This window comes from Fringilla coelebs (assembly GCF_963513975.1).
Source record: "Fringilla coelebs genome assembly, chromosome: 8".
NCBI lineage: Eukaryota > Metazoa > Chordata > Aves > Passeriformes > Fringillidae > Fringilla > Fringilla coelebs.
Window position 1 is genome coordinate 24009973 of NC_140066.1, and position 18233 is coordinate 24028205.

Below are 18233 nucleotides of genomic sequence, written 5' to 3' on the forward strand. Positions count from 1 at the left end.
CCGGCCCCGCCCCGAGTAGGCCACGCCCCCGACCACGCCCCTAAGTCTCCGCCCCAGCGCGAGGCCACGCCCCCGCGGCAGGGGCCGGGGCACGGGGGCACCGGGGGGTGCGCGGGCACCCCCGCCCGGGACATTCCCGGTCACGTCCGTTCCGGGGGATTCCCGGCGCTCATCCCCTTCTCTCCCCCAGCCAAGGCCTCGTCTCAGGGTTCTGTGCCCCCAAAATATCCCCGGGTCTCTGGGCTGATTATGCCCCCTCTCTGGATTGCGCCCCCTCCGCAATTATTTGGTGAGCCCAGCACTCCGCTAAGGGACTTGAGGGCCTTTGCCTTGCTTGACATCACACTGTGCTTCCCCATGAGTTGTTACAGCTATTGCCACCCTCTAGCCTTTCGTGGAAACCCAAACTGGGGGCAAAAAGAGAATAAAATAAACCCTCAAGAAACCACCTGCCCCCCAGGGTTTGGGATCAGCCAACTTCACCCCACAGGCTCAGCTTCTTCACCCCCTCTAGGGCCCACAGAGGGATCGGTAGGAGATGGGGCACTGGGCTATCCCACTGCCTTACTTCCACTCTAGTGCCCCATGGCAGCACCTCACGCGAACTAGACTGGATCAAATGGAAGCCAGCAAGATGGAGAGAACCCTTGGGCTGAGAGGGGAAACCCACAGCCCCCACCCACACCGCCATGTGAACCCTGACCCAGCTCCACTCCCCCCAGCCTTACCTCTGCTTCCCCAGGACCTTCCTCTGCTACCACCCCTGTCCTGCCTGTGGATGCTCACACCAGCACTGACAGCACCCAAGGGTGCTCTCCAGGTGAGCTGGTGCATCCCGGAAACCGAGGGCTGGGTGTGTACCACCCGCCGGCTCTGGGCCCTCATTATGGCTCAGGTTAAAACTATTCCCAGCATGGAGGTTGGTAATAATCCCGTGAGCCAGGACTGGGGACGGATGCTCAGCACAGGGACATCATCGGGGGGCACCTCCTCCCTGGCCAGGGTACCCTCCCCAGACCAAGGGTACTCCAGTCACAGAGACAAAAGTACACTCATATTTCTGCTTTAATAAAACTAGAAAGAGGAAAAAAAATCAAAGGGATTAGACCAAGATCCAGCCATGGACACTCCCTACCACGGCAAGGACTAGTCAGGTCACAGTATTTGCTGCCTGCAGCCCCGAGGACAGGGGGGATGGCAGCCCCCCCAAACCCAGCAGAGCAAGGCAGGACTGTTCCCCACATGGTTTTATTGCTGGTGATGTACCCCCAGAGAAAGGGGCTTGGGAGACCCTGAGCAAAGGAGGCCAGGTCAGGCACCAGCCCAGCAGGTAGAAACAGTAACACGTGCTCCCACCCCGGAGCATGAGCCACCCACAATCTCCCACACTTTCCTTCATCATCTTTCCCGTGCTGGCTCCATCCCATGCAGGATTGAGCCCACAGACCCCATCTGTGACAGGGAGATTTCTACTACGTGTCCCTCTGCATAGTTGCCCCCCACAATCCCTCCCACTTCAGTGACAGCTCAGGATTTCAGCTCCACTTTAGACACAATTTAACGACCTGCCCCAGGTCCAGAGATACCCAAGTCCTGGACCTGCAGATCATCCCCACCATGATCCAGCTTACTCTGCCTCCACTCCCACCATGCTCCCAGCACTCAGCACCAATGTGAGGCAGCCAAGTTTTGTCAAAAGCACCTTCCGCATCCACTCTTCGCTAGGATGGGACCATTCCTCCTCTCATGGTGGTCCCCCATCTCAGAGACACTGTGCTGGTGGTCAAGAGGTTTGTTCATGCAGGAGAAAGGGCCACAGAGCCCCATGGCAGAGGCTCCCAGGGAAGAGAAGCTGGCATATTCCAGCCTCAGGCTGCCAGAACTAGGATCTGTTCCTCCAGATGAACTGAGGAAGAGACCTGCTGGGCTCATGGCTTCTTGGAGGCTCCTGAGCCTCCCTCCACGATTTTGTTGGCTAAAATCTCCTTCTCCTCCTTCATCTTCTTCAGCCTGACCTTGCTTTTGGAAGATGAGAAGGAGAGCGAGGCCTTGCTGAACTCCAGAGGGAAGATACCCACGTCCCCGTCGAAGCGATTCTTGGACACCTGCAGGTAGCGCTTCCCTGGCCCTGTTACCAGCTTACGGTCTTGCAGGATGAGGACGTTGTCGGCCTCCTGGCTGGCCTGGGGAGAGGAAAACATCTCCAGGAGGGTGCAAGGAATGCTGCCAGAGTGACAGGCCTCAGAGATGCTCACGAACGCTTGCCCAGCTCCTTTAAACCCTTTTACAGGGCACCCCATGCCACAGCCAACTCCAGCATTTTCCCAACACCAACCCCTTGTGTTCCCCAGAAACATCCAGTGACCCACCAAGCACGTCCTGTGCCACAGCCCACCCTGGGGGAATGGGATCACTGGAGGGTTGTGCACAGAGAGCACCTCCTGCCCACTACTGCAAGGCTGGTCAGCATCACGGAAGAGACTGAAATACTCAGAGCCCGTCCCCACACCCTCCCTGCCTCCCTCTTTAATTATCTCCTACTACATTCCACCCACAGTCAGTATTAATTAACTGCACCTAAAGCCCCAACAGAGCTTTAGCTGACAATGGGTTTGCTCTCTGCCTGCATCAGGACTCTGGGAGACATCCCACACCTTTCAAGTCCCCAGCAATGATCCAGGGCACCGATGGCAGCTGAGGACAACTGCCCAACATACCCTAGCCCATTCCTGGGAATACACTGCACCCAAGGGACAGGAAGGGCCACCCCAGCCCAGCTCACCTTGGCAGAGCCAAAGATGGAGGCTGTCTGCAGCTCCTTCTCATCATCCTCCTTGCGAGGATGGATGATCAGGGTGATGTGGCACGTGTTGTCTGTGGCAAACTTGCGGAAGGCACCAACGATGAAGTCCTGCGCAGCGAGCCTGCCACAGCAGCAAGAATGGGGTCAGGGGCTGCCATTGCTCCGTGGCAGGAGGCAGCGAGGTGCTGATCCCCACAGCAGAAAACCACCCGGGAACGTGAGGCAAACAAGCCCACACAGGAAGAGGGACGTGGTATGCCAGGGATGGCTGATGACCTGTTCACCCCTTCCCACCTCTTCCTCCCTAGGGCACTGGTTGCCCTTTAATGAAACAGGGTGGCCAGAGAGGAGCAAAGGTGACACCCTGTGCAGAACCCCAGGCCCTGGCGTGACACCTGACAGGGACAGCTCCAGCAGTGAGGGTGGCAGAGGAAGGAAGGGTCCAACTGAAGAAGGACTACCTGTCCACAGAGAGGTGCTCGTGTCCCATCATGAACTGGAGATTGTCAACAACCACGTGAGTGATGTCGTACATGTAGACTGCGTGCTGCATGGTGTCAATCACTGTCCTGAGCAGGGGAGACCAGGATCAGCCCCATGGATTAGTGGAGGTAGGGATGGGAATGCTGAGCCAGGCAAAGGGATACAGAGAAAGAGCAGGAAGGTACCAGGCTGGGTCCTGATGGGACCTGGGCACATCCCATCTCTGCACCTCCCCCACTGTATAGCAGGTGCAGCCCCATTCCCCAGGGAAAGCTAGTTGGGATCAGAAGGACCCAGCGCTGCCCACACAGTCCCTCCTACTGCCCTGCAATGCCCCCAGCTCACAGGAATCCTCAGGGCACATAGGGATGCATGCAGGCGCACAGTGCCTGATGAATAAAAGGGGTTTGAGATGCCTGTCCTCTCTCTTCAGCAAACAACAGCACTGCAGGTAAGCAGGGTGTGAGGGGACATGTCCTGCCATGGGCACAGGCTGGCTTCAGAGCAGCACAGGGTCCAGTCCCCTCCTTCACCCCCACCCCAGAGGGAGTCTATGAGAGTCCCTGTGACAGAAGGAACACAGGTGGTTGGCCACACAGTCCCCAAACACCAACCCTGGGACTTGAACAGTCCCAATGTGACTCCTGCCAGCCCCAAATCTGTGACTCACTGCGGGGGAAGAGCCCCAGCTCCCCAAGGCCCTGCAGCACATGCCGTGAGGGGTAAATGCCACTGGGAATGGAGGTGCAGGACCATACTTGATGTTCTGCTGGCCATGGAAGGTCATGAAGTAGAGCGGGAGCTCCTCGAAGCGATCAGCCCACTCATCATACAGTTCTAGCTGGTCCTCCAGGCGCCGGCCAGCAAACTGCGTCAGCATGATTTTGGCCAGACGGACGTTGTTGATCTCAAAGCTGCCCCACAGCGTGTACACGCCCTGCATGCACAAGTCTAGTGCATACTCACTGATAAACGTGGTCTTCCCACTGCCTGTTGGGCCTGGTACAAGGACAATGACAGGAGAATTAGCTGGGGGAGATGATCTGACCCATCCTGACCCTGTTGGGGGGTTGTTTAGAGGTGGAAGCACCAGGGACTGGGGTAAGAGAAGCCCATCTGCAGCACTCAGACCATAAACAAACTTCTCATGCCACACTACACATCTGGGTGCTTGGGCACGGCCTCCCACAGCTTATGGGTCCCCACAGGTTTGTGTGAAGGGCTGGAAAGCCAGTGGGGTAAGCACAGGGAGGGCTCAGAGTGGCAGGTGGGAGCAGGGGTAAGGGACAGCCCAGGACTTCCTACACTGCCCCAGGCAGGAAAGCCCTTTGCCACATTGCCATGCAAGGTCCCATTGGCATGCAAGGTCCCACCGAACTGAGGAATGCACCCCAGCCTCTCACACAACCGCAAGACAGGCTCAGCAAATACCTTGAGCAGAAAGAGACCTGGAAGACTCATAAAGCACCACCCCCACGAGGGTGAAGCCAGCAAACACCCCTCTGCTCGCCCTGCTCACCAGTCCTTGTGCCTGTTACCTGTGAAGATGGTGAGCTCCCCTCTGCGGTGCCCTTTGAGGAGCTTGTTGAGCTCGGGGAAACGTGCCCACTTGACACCAGACACCTGCTCAGTGTTCACCAGCTCCCCGAACACCTCCTCGCGCAGCTGCCGGAAGGAGATGATGGATTTGTGGCTAGCAAGCAGGGCAGAACGCAGGATTTTGGTGACGTTCAGGCCCTGGTTCAGAGCCTCCAAGGGCCGGGGCTGCAGGTTGCCAGGGCGCACCAGAGAGCAGCGCTTGAGGCTCAGCTTGCGAGCAAAGAGCTTGGCAGCTTCCCAGGAGCGCAAGTCCTCGCCGAGCCACAGCGTGATGCGCTTGAACTGCTCCAGGTAGGGAAGAAGGGTGGGAGGCAGGGAGCTGGCCCCCCGTGGCAGGGCCAGGCTGGCCACTCCTGCAGCTTGGTGCAGGGCCAGGGCATCCAGCTCCCAGCCAGTTAAGACTAGCTCTGTGTCTCGGCGGCCAATCAGGGGCAGCCCAAAAAGATTGCGATAGGAATCGAAGCGGGGTAAAGTCTCTTCGACGTAAGTTTTTGTGCCCCCCTTTTTCTCCACCCTCAGGAGCTTCAGGCCCTTCAGGGTCGCATCTTGAGGACTGAACCAGGGGAAGACGAGAGACCTAGCAGTCCTCAGATAACGCACACCGAAGCGTTTCAAAGTGGCATCTGTCACCTGGGAGATACCAAACAAAGCCTTGGTCTCCTTGGTCTCCTTCTCATCCAGAAGCTCCCAGAGCGGCAGAGCCCGTTCCCAGATGCAGCGGGCATCCTCGCGAGCCTGTCTCATTTCCTCCTCCGTCTCCTCCGAGCTGGCAGGGGGAATGGGGGTAATGCCGTGGTGCCGCATTTCCACGTTAGCCTGGAAGTCCTGCCAGGTGCCCTCGGCCAGGGTGGCCGTGCACAGGAAGCTGCCCGTGGTCTTGTCAATGAAAAGCGTGAACGGGGCATTGGCGGACAGCGGCTGGTCCCCGCGATCGCCGGTGAAGAGGCTGGGGGTGTGCAGGCAGCTGTACCCATCGTGGAAGGGGATGTCCTGCGCCCGCAGGTACTGGCGAATCTCGGTGATGGAGACGGAGGGCGCGGGCCCGTCGGGGGAGGGCAGAACGCCCTTCTTGTAGCGCCGCTGGCCGAGGCGGCCCGGCGCCCCGGGGCTCAGCGAGGCTCCCTTGCTCCGGGCCCCCCCGCACAGCAGCGGCAGCAGGCGGCTGGCGGCTCTTCCGGGCCGCAGGGGTACCAGCGCCATCCTGACCGCCCCGGCACCCGCCCGCGCCGCCGCCGCTCCGCATGGGCGGCTGCCCCGCGGCCCCCGGCCCCGAAGAGCCGCTCAGGCCGCAGCCCCCACGTGGGTCCGCACGGACACCGCCATTGCCGCTCCCGCTCCCGGCGCGTCACTTCCCGGCGGGGTCGGGGGTGCCGCGTCCCGCCCCTCCCGCCGGTTCCGGCTCCGGGTGAGCGCGGAGCCATGACGGGCCGCGGGTCGCCCAGCCGGTTCCTGACCGCCGTGCTGCACAACGGCGTGGGCCGGTACGTGCGGCAGCTCCAGCGCCTGCAGCTCCTCTTCAGCCCCACCGCGGCCGACGCCCGCGGCGCCAGGTACCGCCGGAGGCACCACCCGCCTGCCGGGGAGGGGGCGGGGGGAGCCTGGTGACCCCTTAAGTGGCAGGACGGGTCTTCCCCTGGGCCTGTCAGCGTGGGGAAGGGACGGAGCTGCTGCCGCTGATCACACGGCAGCGGCGGGGTGGGACCCCCAATCTCCTGCGAGACGGGGCAGGAGCTGGAAGGCGGCACCTCAAATTCTGCACTGTGAGCCCTCCCGTGGGCCCGGCGCGGGCGGACGGTGACCCATGTGTGGCGGCTATGGCGATTCGTCCCTTCTCTGGCCCGGCTGGGGCTGAGGGTCCCCTCTGGCCCCCAGACAGTTCGTGGAGGAGGCGGCACAGGACTTCGCCCGGCAGCACCCCGATGTCGTCCTCTACGTGAGCCCCCACTCGGGCCCGGGCCCGGCCCCAGTGCTGCGGGCCGAGTACTGTGAGTGCTGGGGGGTTTGGGGAGGGGAGCGGGACGGGGGTCTCCCTGCCCTGGCCCGGCTCCGTACCACCTCTGCACGGCACAGATGGTGCTGGGGCAGCTGCTGTGGGATGGGGGAGAAGCAGCTGCCCCCCGGAGGCTGTGGAGTGGGGGGATCGCGGCCTGACCCTCTCACTCTGCTGCAGTGAACGGCACGGTGCGGGACGAGCTCATTGCCAGCAAGACGAGTGAGGAGATCGTGCAGCTGGCCACCAAGTTGGCCAACCAGTCTGGCCTGGACATCATCCGCATCCGCAAGCCCTTCCACACTGACAACCCCAGCATCCAGGGCCAGTGGCACCCCCTCACCAACAAACCCTCCATCCTCACAGTCCAGGGCCCCCGCCTGCAGCCCCAATAAAGCTTCCTCCACCCCCACGTCTCTGCATCCATTTTTCCTGCCTTTAGAGGGACACTGCTACACCACGTCCAGACAGAGCCATTTTTATTGCTGGGGGGAATGTGGAGCTGTGCATGAGTGCCAGACACAGAGTGATGCTCCTCCTTGGGAGGTTGGGGGTCATCCTTGGGGTAGTCCTTGGGGGTGGCTCACGCCCCCTTCTTGCAGCAAAAACAAGGGCTGGGGCAGGGTGGCAAAGTGTGCAACTCTTGCCTTTTCCTGCTGAGCCTCACTCTCCTGGAAGTGAACTGCAGCTCTTGAGAGACCCTGGAGGTTGTCACCCGTCTCCTGTTTCCCCTGCAGGGCTGGGCCCTTGGCAATGTCCTGATCATGGAGGTACGAGCAAGGAACATGGGGGAGGACGTGGACCTCCACAGAAATGTCTCCCTCCCCAGCTTCTCCAGTGTCACCACACTGTCCCTGGAGCATGAGATGCTTTTGTCACCCCCATCTCTCAGTCTCCAGGAGGTGGCAGTTGCAGAAACAGTTGGGAGGATTTAGGGACTGTGGCTGTTCCTAGAAAGTGCCGTGAAGAGAAGGCTCCAGAAGGAGGCAGGCCCTTGTCCAAGATTCTTCTTCCTCACTGTGTGAGGACATTTCCCTGCCCACACATTTTCCCGTGGTAGCAGGGCTGTGCCTGAACTCCAGTTCACCAGCGGCACTGCACAGGAGGGCAGGAACACCTTGTGCTTGGAGCCACAGGGGCACTGCAGACATCAGGGGCATGTGGATGATGTGCTGGTCCCTTGTCATGCTGTAGGGCACAGTGGTGGCTGCCAGTCCTGCTGCTAGTGCATCTGCTGCCTGCTGCTTCATCCAGTGCCCTGGGGAAAGGGAGCAGAGCCCAGTCAGGGTTGGAGGCCCTGGGGGTGCCACTCCCCAGTGCATCCAGCCCCATATTTCACCTGTGGCCCCTTTGCAGTGGGGACATGCCTCTTCACCAGCTGCTCCAGGGTATTCAGGACATCAGCTCCTCACCCTATCTCTTGTGCCTCGCCAAACCATCCTCTCCCAGAGAGGAAACCCTGAGGGGGCAGATGCAGAACAAGCGGGTAGGGGCTGGAAGCTGACAAGACCACCCCTCACAATGTGAGATGTGTCCAGGGCCCCTCTCCTGCCTGAGGGCTGGCAGCTGGCGAAAACCTGCCAGCCCTACATCAGCAAGGGATCCTGTGCCCTGTGAGAGGCCCAGGCACAGTATGTCAGCCCTCAGCCCACCTCTGTGCTCTTCACCCACCTCTCAGCAGCTATCCAGCTCCTGTGTGCCAAGGGACACCCAGCAGGGCTGGCCAAGTCCACACATCCACAACAGCGTCTCTCTCACGCCTGGGTGAACAGACAAAAACTCTCCCTCCCCATGGTGTCCACCTTCAGCCAGGTGCCAGGTCCTGTCTCCAGCTTGTGGCCACCGTCAGTGAGTTTTTAATACATAAATAGAGCTCCAAATTTAAATAGATACTTTTTCCTTTTTTTCTGTACAAGTCTTAAAAGTGAGTGAAAAGTCAAAGTAATGGCCGAGCCTGGGCCCGGCCCAGCTCTGCCATCAAGGAGGTAGTTTTGCCTGAGTTTTGTAACACTGCTGGCAAAGGGTGGGAGAAGGGGCTGGAGGGGAGGAGGGCCCCACTGGCAGGACCCCCCTCCCCAGCCCCTACACGGAGCTCTCGTCCAGCTTTTCCACCAGTTGCGTGTGTTTTCGCTTCTCCAGGATTTTGCTGAGCTCCTCGGTGAAGGACGCACTGTAGAGTGGGGAGGCCAGTGGCTCCTCCTGCTGCTGCAGCAACATGTAGCTGTTGCCGTTCATCTTGCGCAGGACATTGGGCAGAGCCCCCACGCCGTTGGTGAGCTCGGCTGGCAGCGGGGGTGGCAGTGGGGGCACGGCAGCTGGCAGCTCCTTGACTGGGGAGGTGGCAGCTGTGGGCGCCTCGCCGGGGATGATACGCAGGCAGCCATCGGGGTAGGTGAGCTCTTCCTCCTCCTCCTCCCGGTGGCCCTTGCGCAGGCAGTTAGCCGAGACGGTCTGCAGCTCCACGCTGGCTGGCCGTGGCTCCCCTAGCACATACTTGCCCTTGCGCTTCTCCAGGCAGGACATGTACAAAAGGATGATGCTGAGCACGGTGCAGAGCACCACCAAGGTGACGATGGCAGAAATGTAAGCCACCTTCATGTCGTTGGTCGCCTGGCTGGCAGCATGGGGTGATGGGGCAGCTGTAGGACTGCGGGGCAGCTCGGGCAGCACGGAGAGGCTGTAGATAGCCAACAGTGTCCGGAGACCCTGCTCCTCGCCGTAGCAGCGGTACTCACCGCTGAGCTGGGGCAGCGTGTCCGTCACCAGCAGCCCGTCCACCCCCACGCGCAGCCGGTCCTGCCCTGTGCCCAGCACTTCGCTGCCATTCAGCAGCCACACGGCTCGGGCCAGGTTGGAGCGCTGGTCACAGGGCAGCAGCACATCGTCCCCCTGCAGCACCGTCCGGTTCTTCCACAGCAGGGAGCCTGTGGGGACACGCACTGCCTTGCACCTCTCCCAGCTGTTCTGAGGGATGCTGGACACCAGCATGCCCTTGGTCCCAAAGGGAAGGAGACTCACCCCGTCCAGAGCTGCTCCGGCATCCCTTGTTGCCATTTTGAATGTCCTGCACCATCCCTGTGCTGTAAGGCATAGGGGGCTCAGCCATACAGCCTCAGCTGAGCCCACCCTTATGGGGGTCACGGCCACCAGGGGACCCACTGTCAGATGCCAGACCTTTGGGGTTGGCTCTGGGGTGATGTGAAACAGCATAGGATGGGGCAAGTGGAAGGCTCATGGGGACGCATCTGCGGACGGGCAGCCCACCCCTACCTGTCTGTGGTGGTGATGGTGCGGCATGCCCTGCCATCCCAGGCACAGTAGGGGTCCCGGGCGAGGATGCAGTCATAGCAGGAGGCGTACTTGGCGCAGGAGGCCAGGGGCACCTGCACGATCCCACTGGCTGCCCCCACATACAGGCTCCTCTGAGGGGGAAAGGGCTGGCTCAGTGGATCTGGCATGGTGCTGCTGGGCTGTGGAGCGCCCCAGGGTGTCCAGAGATCCCCCCTAGCCCCACAGCACAGCTCTCCCTTAATGGGTGTGCATGAGAAGGGCCCCCAGCTCCCAGTCAGTGCTCTGGTTCTTTTCCCCAAGCTACCCTCCTGGGCTCCAGCACATATCCCAAGCTGGGGTGACCCAGGAGTCATGTCCCCCAGTGCCCCAAACAGCGCAATGGCAGCTTCACAGCACAAGCATGCCCCATGTGTGGTCTCCCCCTACTTGTTCTACCCCTCACCTGGATGGGGGAGATCACCAGGCTCTCCACAGGCTGCAGGTCCCTGAACACCTGCACCTCCTCCACAATGTGGATGCCAGAGTTCACCACCACAGCCTTGTGGATCCAGCCATCCCCTGGAAAGCAGAACAAGGGATTCAGGAGGGAATGTGAGGTGTGGCCTTTGCCCAGCAGAGGCCCATCAAACTCATCTCACACTCACCTGTCCCCATGAAGAGCACATCGTAGGAGTGGCCATCCATGGCCTGCACCCTGTCTACAGCCAGCTGGCTGTACACCACGTTCTTCTTCACCAGAAGTGGCTCCTCGCCAGCTGGCTTCACTTCCTCAAACATGAGTGGGTGCAGCTTGACAAAGTCCAGGACACTGTTGGGCAGGTCCTGTGAGGAGTTGTAGCCCTTCCTGCGGGAGTGGTCCGTGATGCACTGCCCAGGGGAAACAGGGGTCAGAGAGGAAGGCAACTGCCCCATGCCCCCCCTGCTCTGCACTCCTAGGCACTCACGGAGCCGGGCCGGGGCTCGGGCACTGCACCGTCATAGCGGGACCATTTGCGAGCCCAGTCCTGGTACTCCATGTAGGGGCCCTCGAAGGCACGCTGCACCGCCGAGATGTCGTAGCGGCACACGGCCGAGGCCTCCATGGTCCTCCTGAGGAGCAGAACCTCACCTAAGCCTGGGCAGATACGTGGGTGCTCCCAACCAATGCACCCCCAAGGTGCTCAGTACCTGCCTGCACATCCCCTCGCACATCTCTAGCTCCCCTGGTGCTGCAGACTTTTAGCCCCAATCCTTTTGGCCGCTGCCCCACTCACCACTGTGCTGAGAGTGTGAAGGCGGCATAGAAGACAGTGCTGGCCCAGCCGCCCCCATCCAGGCTGCAGACACTGCGCAGCACCTCGTAGTAGGGGATGTAGCAGACCAGGCGTGCCTTCATGAAGGACGTCCACTTGCGCTGCAGAATCTTCTTCCCCCCCACATCGCTCTGGGAGGGTGCAGAGAGCATTTCTGCACAGGCTGGACAGTTGTTCTTTCCCCTCTGCCTGTGCCTCAGTCTTGCCACAGGTGGAGGCATGCTGCCCCTGCACCAACAGGAGCAGTGCTTGGTTTCCTGTGGCTGGGAGCATGCCTACCTTGCAGACGCGGGCCACCCGGGCCACTCGGGCCACCTGACTCTTGTCAAAGAAGGATGTGGTCTCCTCTCCTGCCCGCTCCATAAAGAAGTAGTAGATTTTGTCATCATCACCCACAGGGCTGTCCCTGCTCTCCCGGACCAGCACAGAGGTCACAAACTCAGCATCTGGGGACACGGAGCAAGAGGTGGTGATTGGAGACCAACACAGAATGGGGAATCCCTCCCTGCCTCAATTCCTTTTCATAGCAAACCACACAGGACTCCAGAGCCATCCCCCACACCTGCTCCACACTCTCCAGTGCAATGCATAGTGTCCCACAGCCCGCGAGATGGGAGGGACGAGGACATCTCACCATTCAGCCAGTGCAGTGGGGACTCCTCCGTTTTCAGTGGCCGCTGGTGCAGGTTCCTCCGAATGTCAGGGAGGCTCCGAAACTCATAGCGTGTTGCTGTATACAAGCCTCCATCTGTGCAGGGCAGGTGCCCATCAGCATGGCCCTGCAGCCTGAGGACAGGCCCACAGGCCACCAGCATCCCCACACCCCAGGCAAATGAGTGGGGGGAGGACCACTGGCACCTGCTGGAGAGGTGTTGGGGATGGGGCCGTGGTCAATGGCATCCTGCATGTCCCCGCCAGCCCCAGAAAGGCACTGCTTACCCACAATGAGGCCAGTGTAGCCACGGGCAGGGTCATATGGACACTTCTCCTTGCCTTCTTCAAAGTGAGATGGCAACATGAACCTGTTGGCATCCTTGAGGAAGACAGGAAATCAGTTTAGACAGGAGGGGACAGACCCACCTCACCTGCCAGCCTCAGACTCTCTGCAGAGGCTTGTAGCAGGTAAAAAGTGATGCCCGCAGCCATGCCCATGTCCAAGTAAGACAAACCCTCCTAGCACCCTCCAGCTGGTCAGAAACCACACAGCCAGCCACAGCCAAGAGTGGGTAGAGGGCTCTGGGAGGAAGAGGAGCCCCAGCTGGGCTTTGCATGGGCACTGGGCAGGAGCCAGCCAGTGCAGCCAATATTCCCAGACAGTGCCTGTTTGGCAGATGTTGCTCAGCCAGCCTGGAGTCCCCCCAGGTGCTGTCCATGTCATAGTAGGAGTTACTTTCTTTGGGGTTTGCAGTTCAAAGCATGTTAAATAATGACGGGGCCCTTCCAGCTTGGCAGCTCCTCCACCCAATTTCCAGTGTGTGAGAGGGCCAAACAGGACCAACAGCACAGCCATGGGAACAGGCACAGCCTCTCCAGGGCTCCCTGGCCATACTGCAGACATGGTCAAGGGGTTCGTTTGCCCCCCAGCTCAGGAAGGGAGGTGGGCAAATGGCAACTGAGTCTCCATTGACTCAAGGAGCTACTGAAAGGAGGCCAAAGTCCCACTTTATTGGTCAAAGGCCAATAAAGCAAGGCTGCTCTTGGACACTGCCATGAGTCACAGCCATGTAGGGACTCTCAAACTAGCACAGGAAATCCCTGGGGAGGGGCTGCTGAGTCAGTTCTGCCCCTGTCACCTTTCCCTGGGCATGCATACCACCTGCCATCAGCCACTCTGCAGCCCCTCCTCTGGGAGAGTATTCTGCAACAGCAGGCAGTGGAGAGCAGGTCCAGGGCTGGTGAATCCCATCCTGCTGAGCCCACACGCGTCCCCCATGGCACTGATCCATCCCCAGCCCTCTCACCTGGGGTCAGAGTCCAACCCAGGGTGGGGACTTATGGCATCTGCATTATGGTGGCCACATCCTCAAACCTACTCACCCCAGCCTGGGAGTCACTCACTCCCAGTGTGAGCCAGGCAGGGGCAGGGACAGTGGTAGAAACGGAGCGGGGCTATGGGTTGAGATGGTGGGAGAGGACAGGGGCTGCAGCCCTCCAGGGTGACATAGTGGCAGGGGACAGGTGGCAGCTGTGGGTGAGCCGTACTCACGATGGCGGCGCAGAGCGGGTGGAAGGCGTAGGTCCCGCAGGCATAGAGGTGGGTGCTGTTCAGCCGCTGCAGGAACCGCACGTGGTTGAAGCACTCGGTCTGCAGAGGGGGAGCGCCGGCGTTACAAGCCAGGAAAAGCGGGGGCAGCCCCTCCCTGGCACCCACCCAGCAGCTCTACCTTGTTGTTTTTGCCCTTCTGCAGGCAGTCCATCCGCTTCTCCGGGGAGGCTTCCCAGTGGATCTGCAAGGGGAAGAGACACTGCTACTGCATGACCCCTATCACTGCATGGTCGCCTTGTCGCTGGAACCTCCAGCTTTCATCAGAGCCATCAGAGATGATAAAATCCTTATTTATTTGATTAGGGAGGGATGGTTGCTCAGACCACAAGATGGCACCCTGCACACATCCCACCAGCCTGGGGCAAGAGCGGTCCCACACCCCAGTCAGTGGGCAGACATCCCAGAGCACTGCAGGAGCCTGGAGGATTTGGGGATATCCTTCCTTGGGGAAGCAAAGAGTGTGATTCCCTCCCTGCACTTCATTCTGCTGGGGTGTCCCTGAAACAGGCAGCTCTGGGCTTGGGGATCTCCCCCACCACTGTCCCCATGGTGCCTGGCTGGGGAGAAGGACCAGATGTCCACAGGGGACCTGGGGACAGACTTGGAGACATCACCTCCAGCAGGACCTGAGATGATGAGGGGGAGGTTGAGCAGGGATAGAGTGGCCATGATGTGGACAGGGATTGGGCAGCACGGCAGAGGCTGGGCTCACCGTGTGGTGGGAGCCATCGGCCACGTCGCTGGAGTTGAGGGCGAAGATGGCTCCCCTGGCGCCCACGTAGAGGATGCCCCGCTTGTCCTCCAGCAGCAGCGTGCTGTAGTTGAGGGTGTGCGCGGTGAAGCGCCGGACTCCCGACAGCTCTGCAAAGGGAACAGAGGGCTGAGGGGGACCCCGGGGCAGGCACAGCGCGAGCCACTGGGAAAAGACAAGAGAATGGAGCTGGAAGTGGGTAGGATGGCACTTACTGAGGTTATCAGGCAGGCAGTGCTGGGTGACAGCAGTTACAGCAGGAGGAAAGGAAGGGAGAAGGTTTGGTAAAAGGCAAAAGGCACTAATTGGGTTCAGGCTCACAGAGGAAATTTCTCTCCGCTAATTAAAGCACAGCTCAGGGGTGGGAGTTGCAATGTCTGTGCTGGGCACAGACCTGCCATGTTGTTTGGGAAACTGCTGAAGAAAGCAGAAACATGCTGGCAGTGACTCTGGCTCTGAACTGAGCCCAGCCAGCCCAGGGAAGGATAAAAAAAACCTGAACCAAAACTGTCATACAAGGGGAGTGATTCTGCTGTGAGGCTGATTGCTCTGTCCACCAAGCCAATGAAGCCATCCAATTTGAGCTGCTGAGAAGTGTGAGGTAGGACTCAGCCCTGGCCAGAGGGACCAGCAGGAAGTGAAAATTCTATGAGGCTTGGGACCCTGTAGGCAGCTGGAAAAGGAATGATTCCCCATCTTTCCCAGAAGAGAGACATTGCCTGGAGAGAAAAGGGCACCCCAGCTACTAATGAAAATCTTCCACCATCGATTGCTGAGTTGAGCCTCACTAATGAGGTCAACGATGCCATGTGGATCCCCAAGGGACAATGACACTGCTGGGCTCACTGACACCACAGAGGCTAGAGGTCAAGAGCTCAGTGGCAATTAAAGAAAATCATGGAAGAAAGTTTCCTGCTGACTATTTGGGCCATGAGATCCCAGCCCAGGTATGATGCCCAGCTCAGGACACCCTCCAAGGGCTGCTGGGCAGGGCCAGGGGTAGGTCAAGGCTGGCTCCCTGTACATCCTTGTCCCTCTCTGGCTTCTGGGGAGATGATTTTGCCATGCTCATTTCTTTGGGGCACACAGTACCAGATAGCCACATGGGCTCTGATTTCTGGAGCCCAGGGGATCAGAGGCCCCCATGTAGCCACCCTCCCATGCTGAGCCCCCTGCTCCAGGTGGGTGGCAAAGCTTAGATGCAGTCACAATGCACTAAGGCCAGTGCCAGCAAAATCCCAAACCTCACTGCCACCACGGGACCTACACCCCCTTACCATCAAAGGTGACTGTTGTCCTGGGGGTGGCATCCAGGTCGGTGGCAGAGTGCCGTGACGGGTAGCCCATGGCTGCCGCTGCCATGAAGAGAGCTGTCAGGAGATGTGCCGGCCCTGCGCTCATCTTCCCGCTCTCTCGGCAAGGGCAGCCGCCTCAGCCGCCGGGCCGGCACCGCCGCTCCTCAGCACGGGCTCTCCAGCTCTCTGGGACAGGGCTGGCCACCAAACCCTCCTGAAACACAGAGCGCTGGCTCAGACACTCCTGCGGTCCCAGCACCTCGCAAGCAAGCAGGCTTGGGAAGCAGCCAGCTGCATACACGCATGGATGCTTGACCCAGCACAGCCTCAGACCAGCGATGGCTTCAGGGAAAAACAAACCCTCGTTTGCTCAAGGGGAAACCAAGGCATAGCACAAGGCACGGAGCCTGCAGCCATCACGGAGCCTGGAAGGGAGTTTGAGCACAGTGACCTTCTGCAGCATCTCCCTGGGTCAGCAACCATTCTGTCACAGCAGGGAGTTACTTGCTGAGCACTTGGGTCAGCTGCTTGGAGGTACATTTTCCCCCAAGTCTTCCCTGGGTTCATCCCTCATTCACCCCCAGCCTTGTGCTCCTGCAGATCCCCCTGACTGAAGGATATGTTTCAGCAGAGGCAGCTGATCCCCCATTGCATATCACACCCAAAAAGCAAAAACATTTCTCCCTCAAAAGCAGAGAAAGGGGCTCAGGACCCTCTGTGGGTCTCTTGGCACACTGGGGTACCCCAAGACCCACTGCACCCCCAGAGTGGCTGCAGCAGGAATGGCAAAAGGGAGGGTCCTGGGGAGCCCAAGGTCTCCTCCCCTTCCCAAAAGCCCAGCTGACCATGTCCTGCTGTGCAAGGACATGGTCCTTGGCCCCAGTTCTGCCCCGCCATGAAGTGATGAGACTCCAGAGGACTGAGGCATTGGAAAGGATGCTTCAGGCATGCAGGGATGTAAGGTGAAGGAAAACCCATAGAGGAACTGCAGAAACAATTTTTCCCCCCTGTGTTTTTCCACAAGATTTCAGGTTCTCTTTCATCCCAAGCTGCCTTGAAGCTCCACATCTACTTCAGCTCTCACTTTCATGCATTCGATCCCTCACACATAACCCCCACCTCTCCCAGCTGCACCGAGCAAAGCCACTAGCTCATCTTGCAGGCACTAAGGAGGAAAACGATGACTGGGTATCTCTGAGCTGGAGAGCTCCCAGTAAGCAACCAGAACCTAAGTATTTGCTTAGAGGTTTATAAATATATATATACACCCACATATATATATATATATAAAAACCAAATACCTGACCCTGTAGAGAAGCTGCCTATACACGCTCACTGCAAACAATTTCCCTGAAGCAAATACTTTGCTGAGTCCCAAGAAGAAGGGAGGTAAAACCAAGGTGAAGAGGGCTTTGGGGCTGAAAAGCAGAAGTGAGGGGCCGGATGTGGATTCAGCCATAGCTCTGGAGCTTGCATCAAAGTGCTGGTTCCTTCAAGGGGTTTCAGACACAAATGTCACACCTGCACTGGCAGCTGCTCCAGAGCATTCTGGGAATGAGGCAGATGGGAAATATTTCTCCCTGCTGCTCCACTGTCCCCCCAGACCAGCACAGAGCACCCAAAAGAATCCAACCCTGGGTTTAGGCAGGGTGCTGCATGCAAGGCTGAGCTCCTTGGGGAGCTTATGGCAGGCTCACTCCAGGTTACTCTTGTTTCCAGGACAAGCTCTGTACGGACAGAGGGTCTGCCCATGAATAACAGTACAGCAATGCAAGGTAGGTGAGTGCAGATGGACATCAAGAAGAAACAATTTGCTTTGGTGGCACCATGTCTAGCACGAGCCAAACCCACCAAGCTTTGGGCAAAGCCAGTGGTGGGGTCACACCTGGAGCACCAAAGCACCCCGGCCAGCCCCACGCTGACAGATCTCCATCCCACCAGTGGGAGCGGGGCCACTCTGGAAGTTACAGGGACCCTTCCCCAAGCGCCCACATGGGGACACGAGTCTGGAATCATGCACAAGCCACAAGGGCTGCTGCACCTGGGATGGGAAAGCAGAGTGGAGGAGAAAACTCCTTACGACAAGGCAAACAATCATCTCTCATAAATGAGTAACAGCCCTGCATGCTGCTGGGCGTCCTCACCTTATCTCCCCCTGCACAAACAAGCCCTGAACTTTGCCTGCTGCTTGGCTCCCGACGTGCCAGGGAGTGGAGCTGGGAGTGTGGCCGGCCAGGGTGGCAGGGATGGTGTTTATCACAGGGCCGGAGTGGTGCTGCAAGCCAGCCCCAGCTAACATTAACCATCATACACACCGAGCCAGTACAGGGGGAAAACAAAAATATATTAAACTGGGAGGTTGTGCAGGGTTCCTAGCTGGGCAGGGGGGAGCAGCCTCCCATGCTGTCAGGGCTGGGCTCTTCTGCTTTTCCCAGTGAAGCAGCTACACCCATTTCCAAAGGC

The 18233-nt window shown here is 59.3% G+C and overlaps 3 protein-coding genes and 1 long non-coding RNA gene across 4 annotated transcripts; 1 reads left to right on the top strand and 3 right to left on the bottom strand.

Annotated features, from left to right (window-relative positions):
• Positions 1 to 1534: 1534 nt before the first annotated feature.
• Positions 1535 to 6128, bottom strand: TWNK (twinkle mtDNA helicase; the record flags this gene model as incomplete). Its single annotated transcript, XM_084210573.1, is given in 6 exon segments — positions 1535 to 2183; positions 2783 to 2924; positions 3265 to 3372; positions 4045 to 4285; positions 4825 to 6089; positions 6091 to 6128. Coding segments are annotated over 6 exon segments (2049 nt in total). The 3' UTR covers positions 1535 to 1928.
• A 150-nt stretch (positions 6129 to 6278) lies between these two features.
• On the top strand, positions 6279 to 7279 carry MRPL43 (mitochondrial ribosomal protein L43). Its single transcript, XM_084210529.1, has 3 exons — positions 6279 to 6435; positions 6758 to 6870; positions 7056 to 7279. Exons 1-3 carry the CDS (start codon positions 6305 to 6307, stop codon positions 7268 to 7270), a joined length of 459 nt encoding a protein of 152 aa, XP_084066655.1. The 5' UTR covers positions 6279 to 6304; the 3' UTR covers positions 7271 to 7279.
• Positions 7280 to 7805: 526 nt separating this feature from the next.
• On the bottom strand, positions 7806 to 8885 carry LOC311156174. The gene is made up of 3 exons (XR_014616332.1): positions 8547 to 8885; positions 8215 to 8334; positions 7806 to 8133 (listed from the first exon to the last, which is right to left on the bottom strand). It is a non-coding gene; the product is annotated as an uncharacterized lncRNA (long non-coding RNA).
• Positions 8886 to 8893: 8 nt separating this feature from the next.
• On the bottom strand, positions 8894 to 15876 carry SEMA4G (semaphorin 4G; the record flags this gene model as incomplete). The annotated part of the gene is made up of 14 exons (XM_084209921.1): positions 8894 to 9799; positions 9894 to 9955; positions 10146 to 10297; positions 10609 to 10724; positions 10811 to 11033; positions 11111 to 11255; positions 11420 to 11589; positions 11738 to 11904; positions 12093 to 12206; positions 12398 to 12491; positions 13665 to 13763; positions 13843 to 13905; positions 14437 to 14585; positions 15753 to 15876. The coding sequence occupies 14 exons, from the start codon at positions 15874 to 15876 to the stop codon at positions 8958 to 8960; spliced, it is 2520 nt and encodes an 839-aa protein (XP_084066047.1). The 3' UTR covers positions 8894 to 8957.
• Positions 15877 to 18233: the final 2357 nt, after the last annotated feature.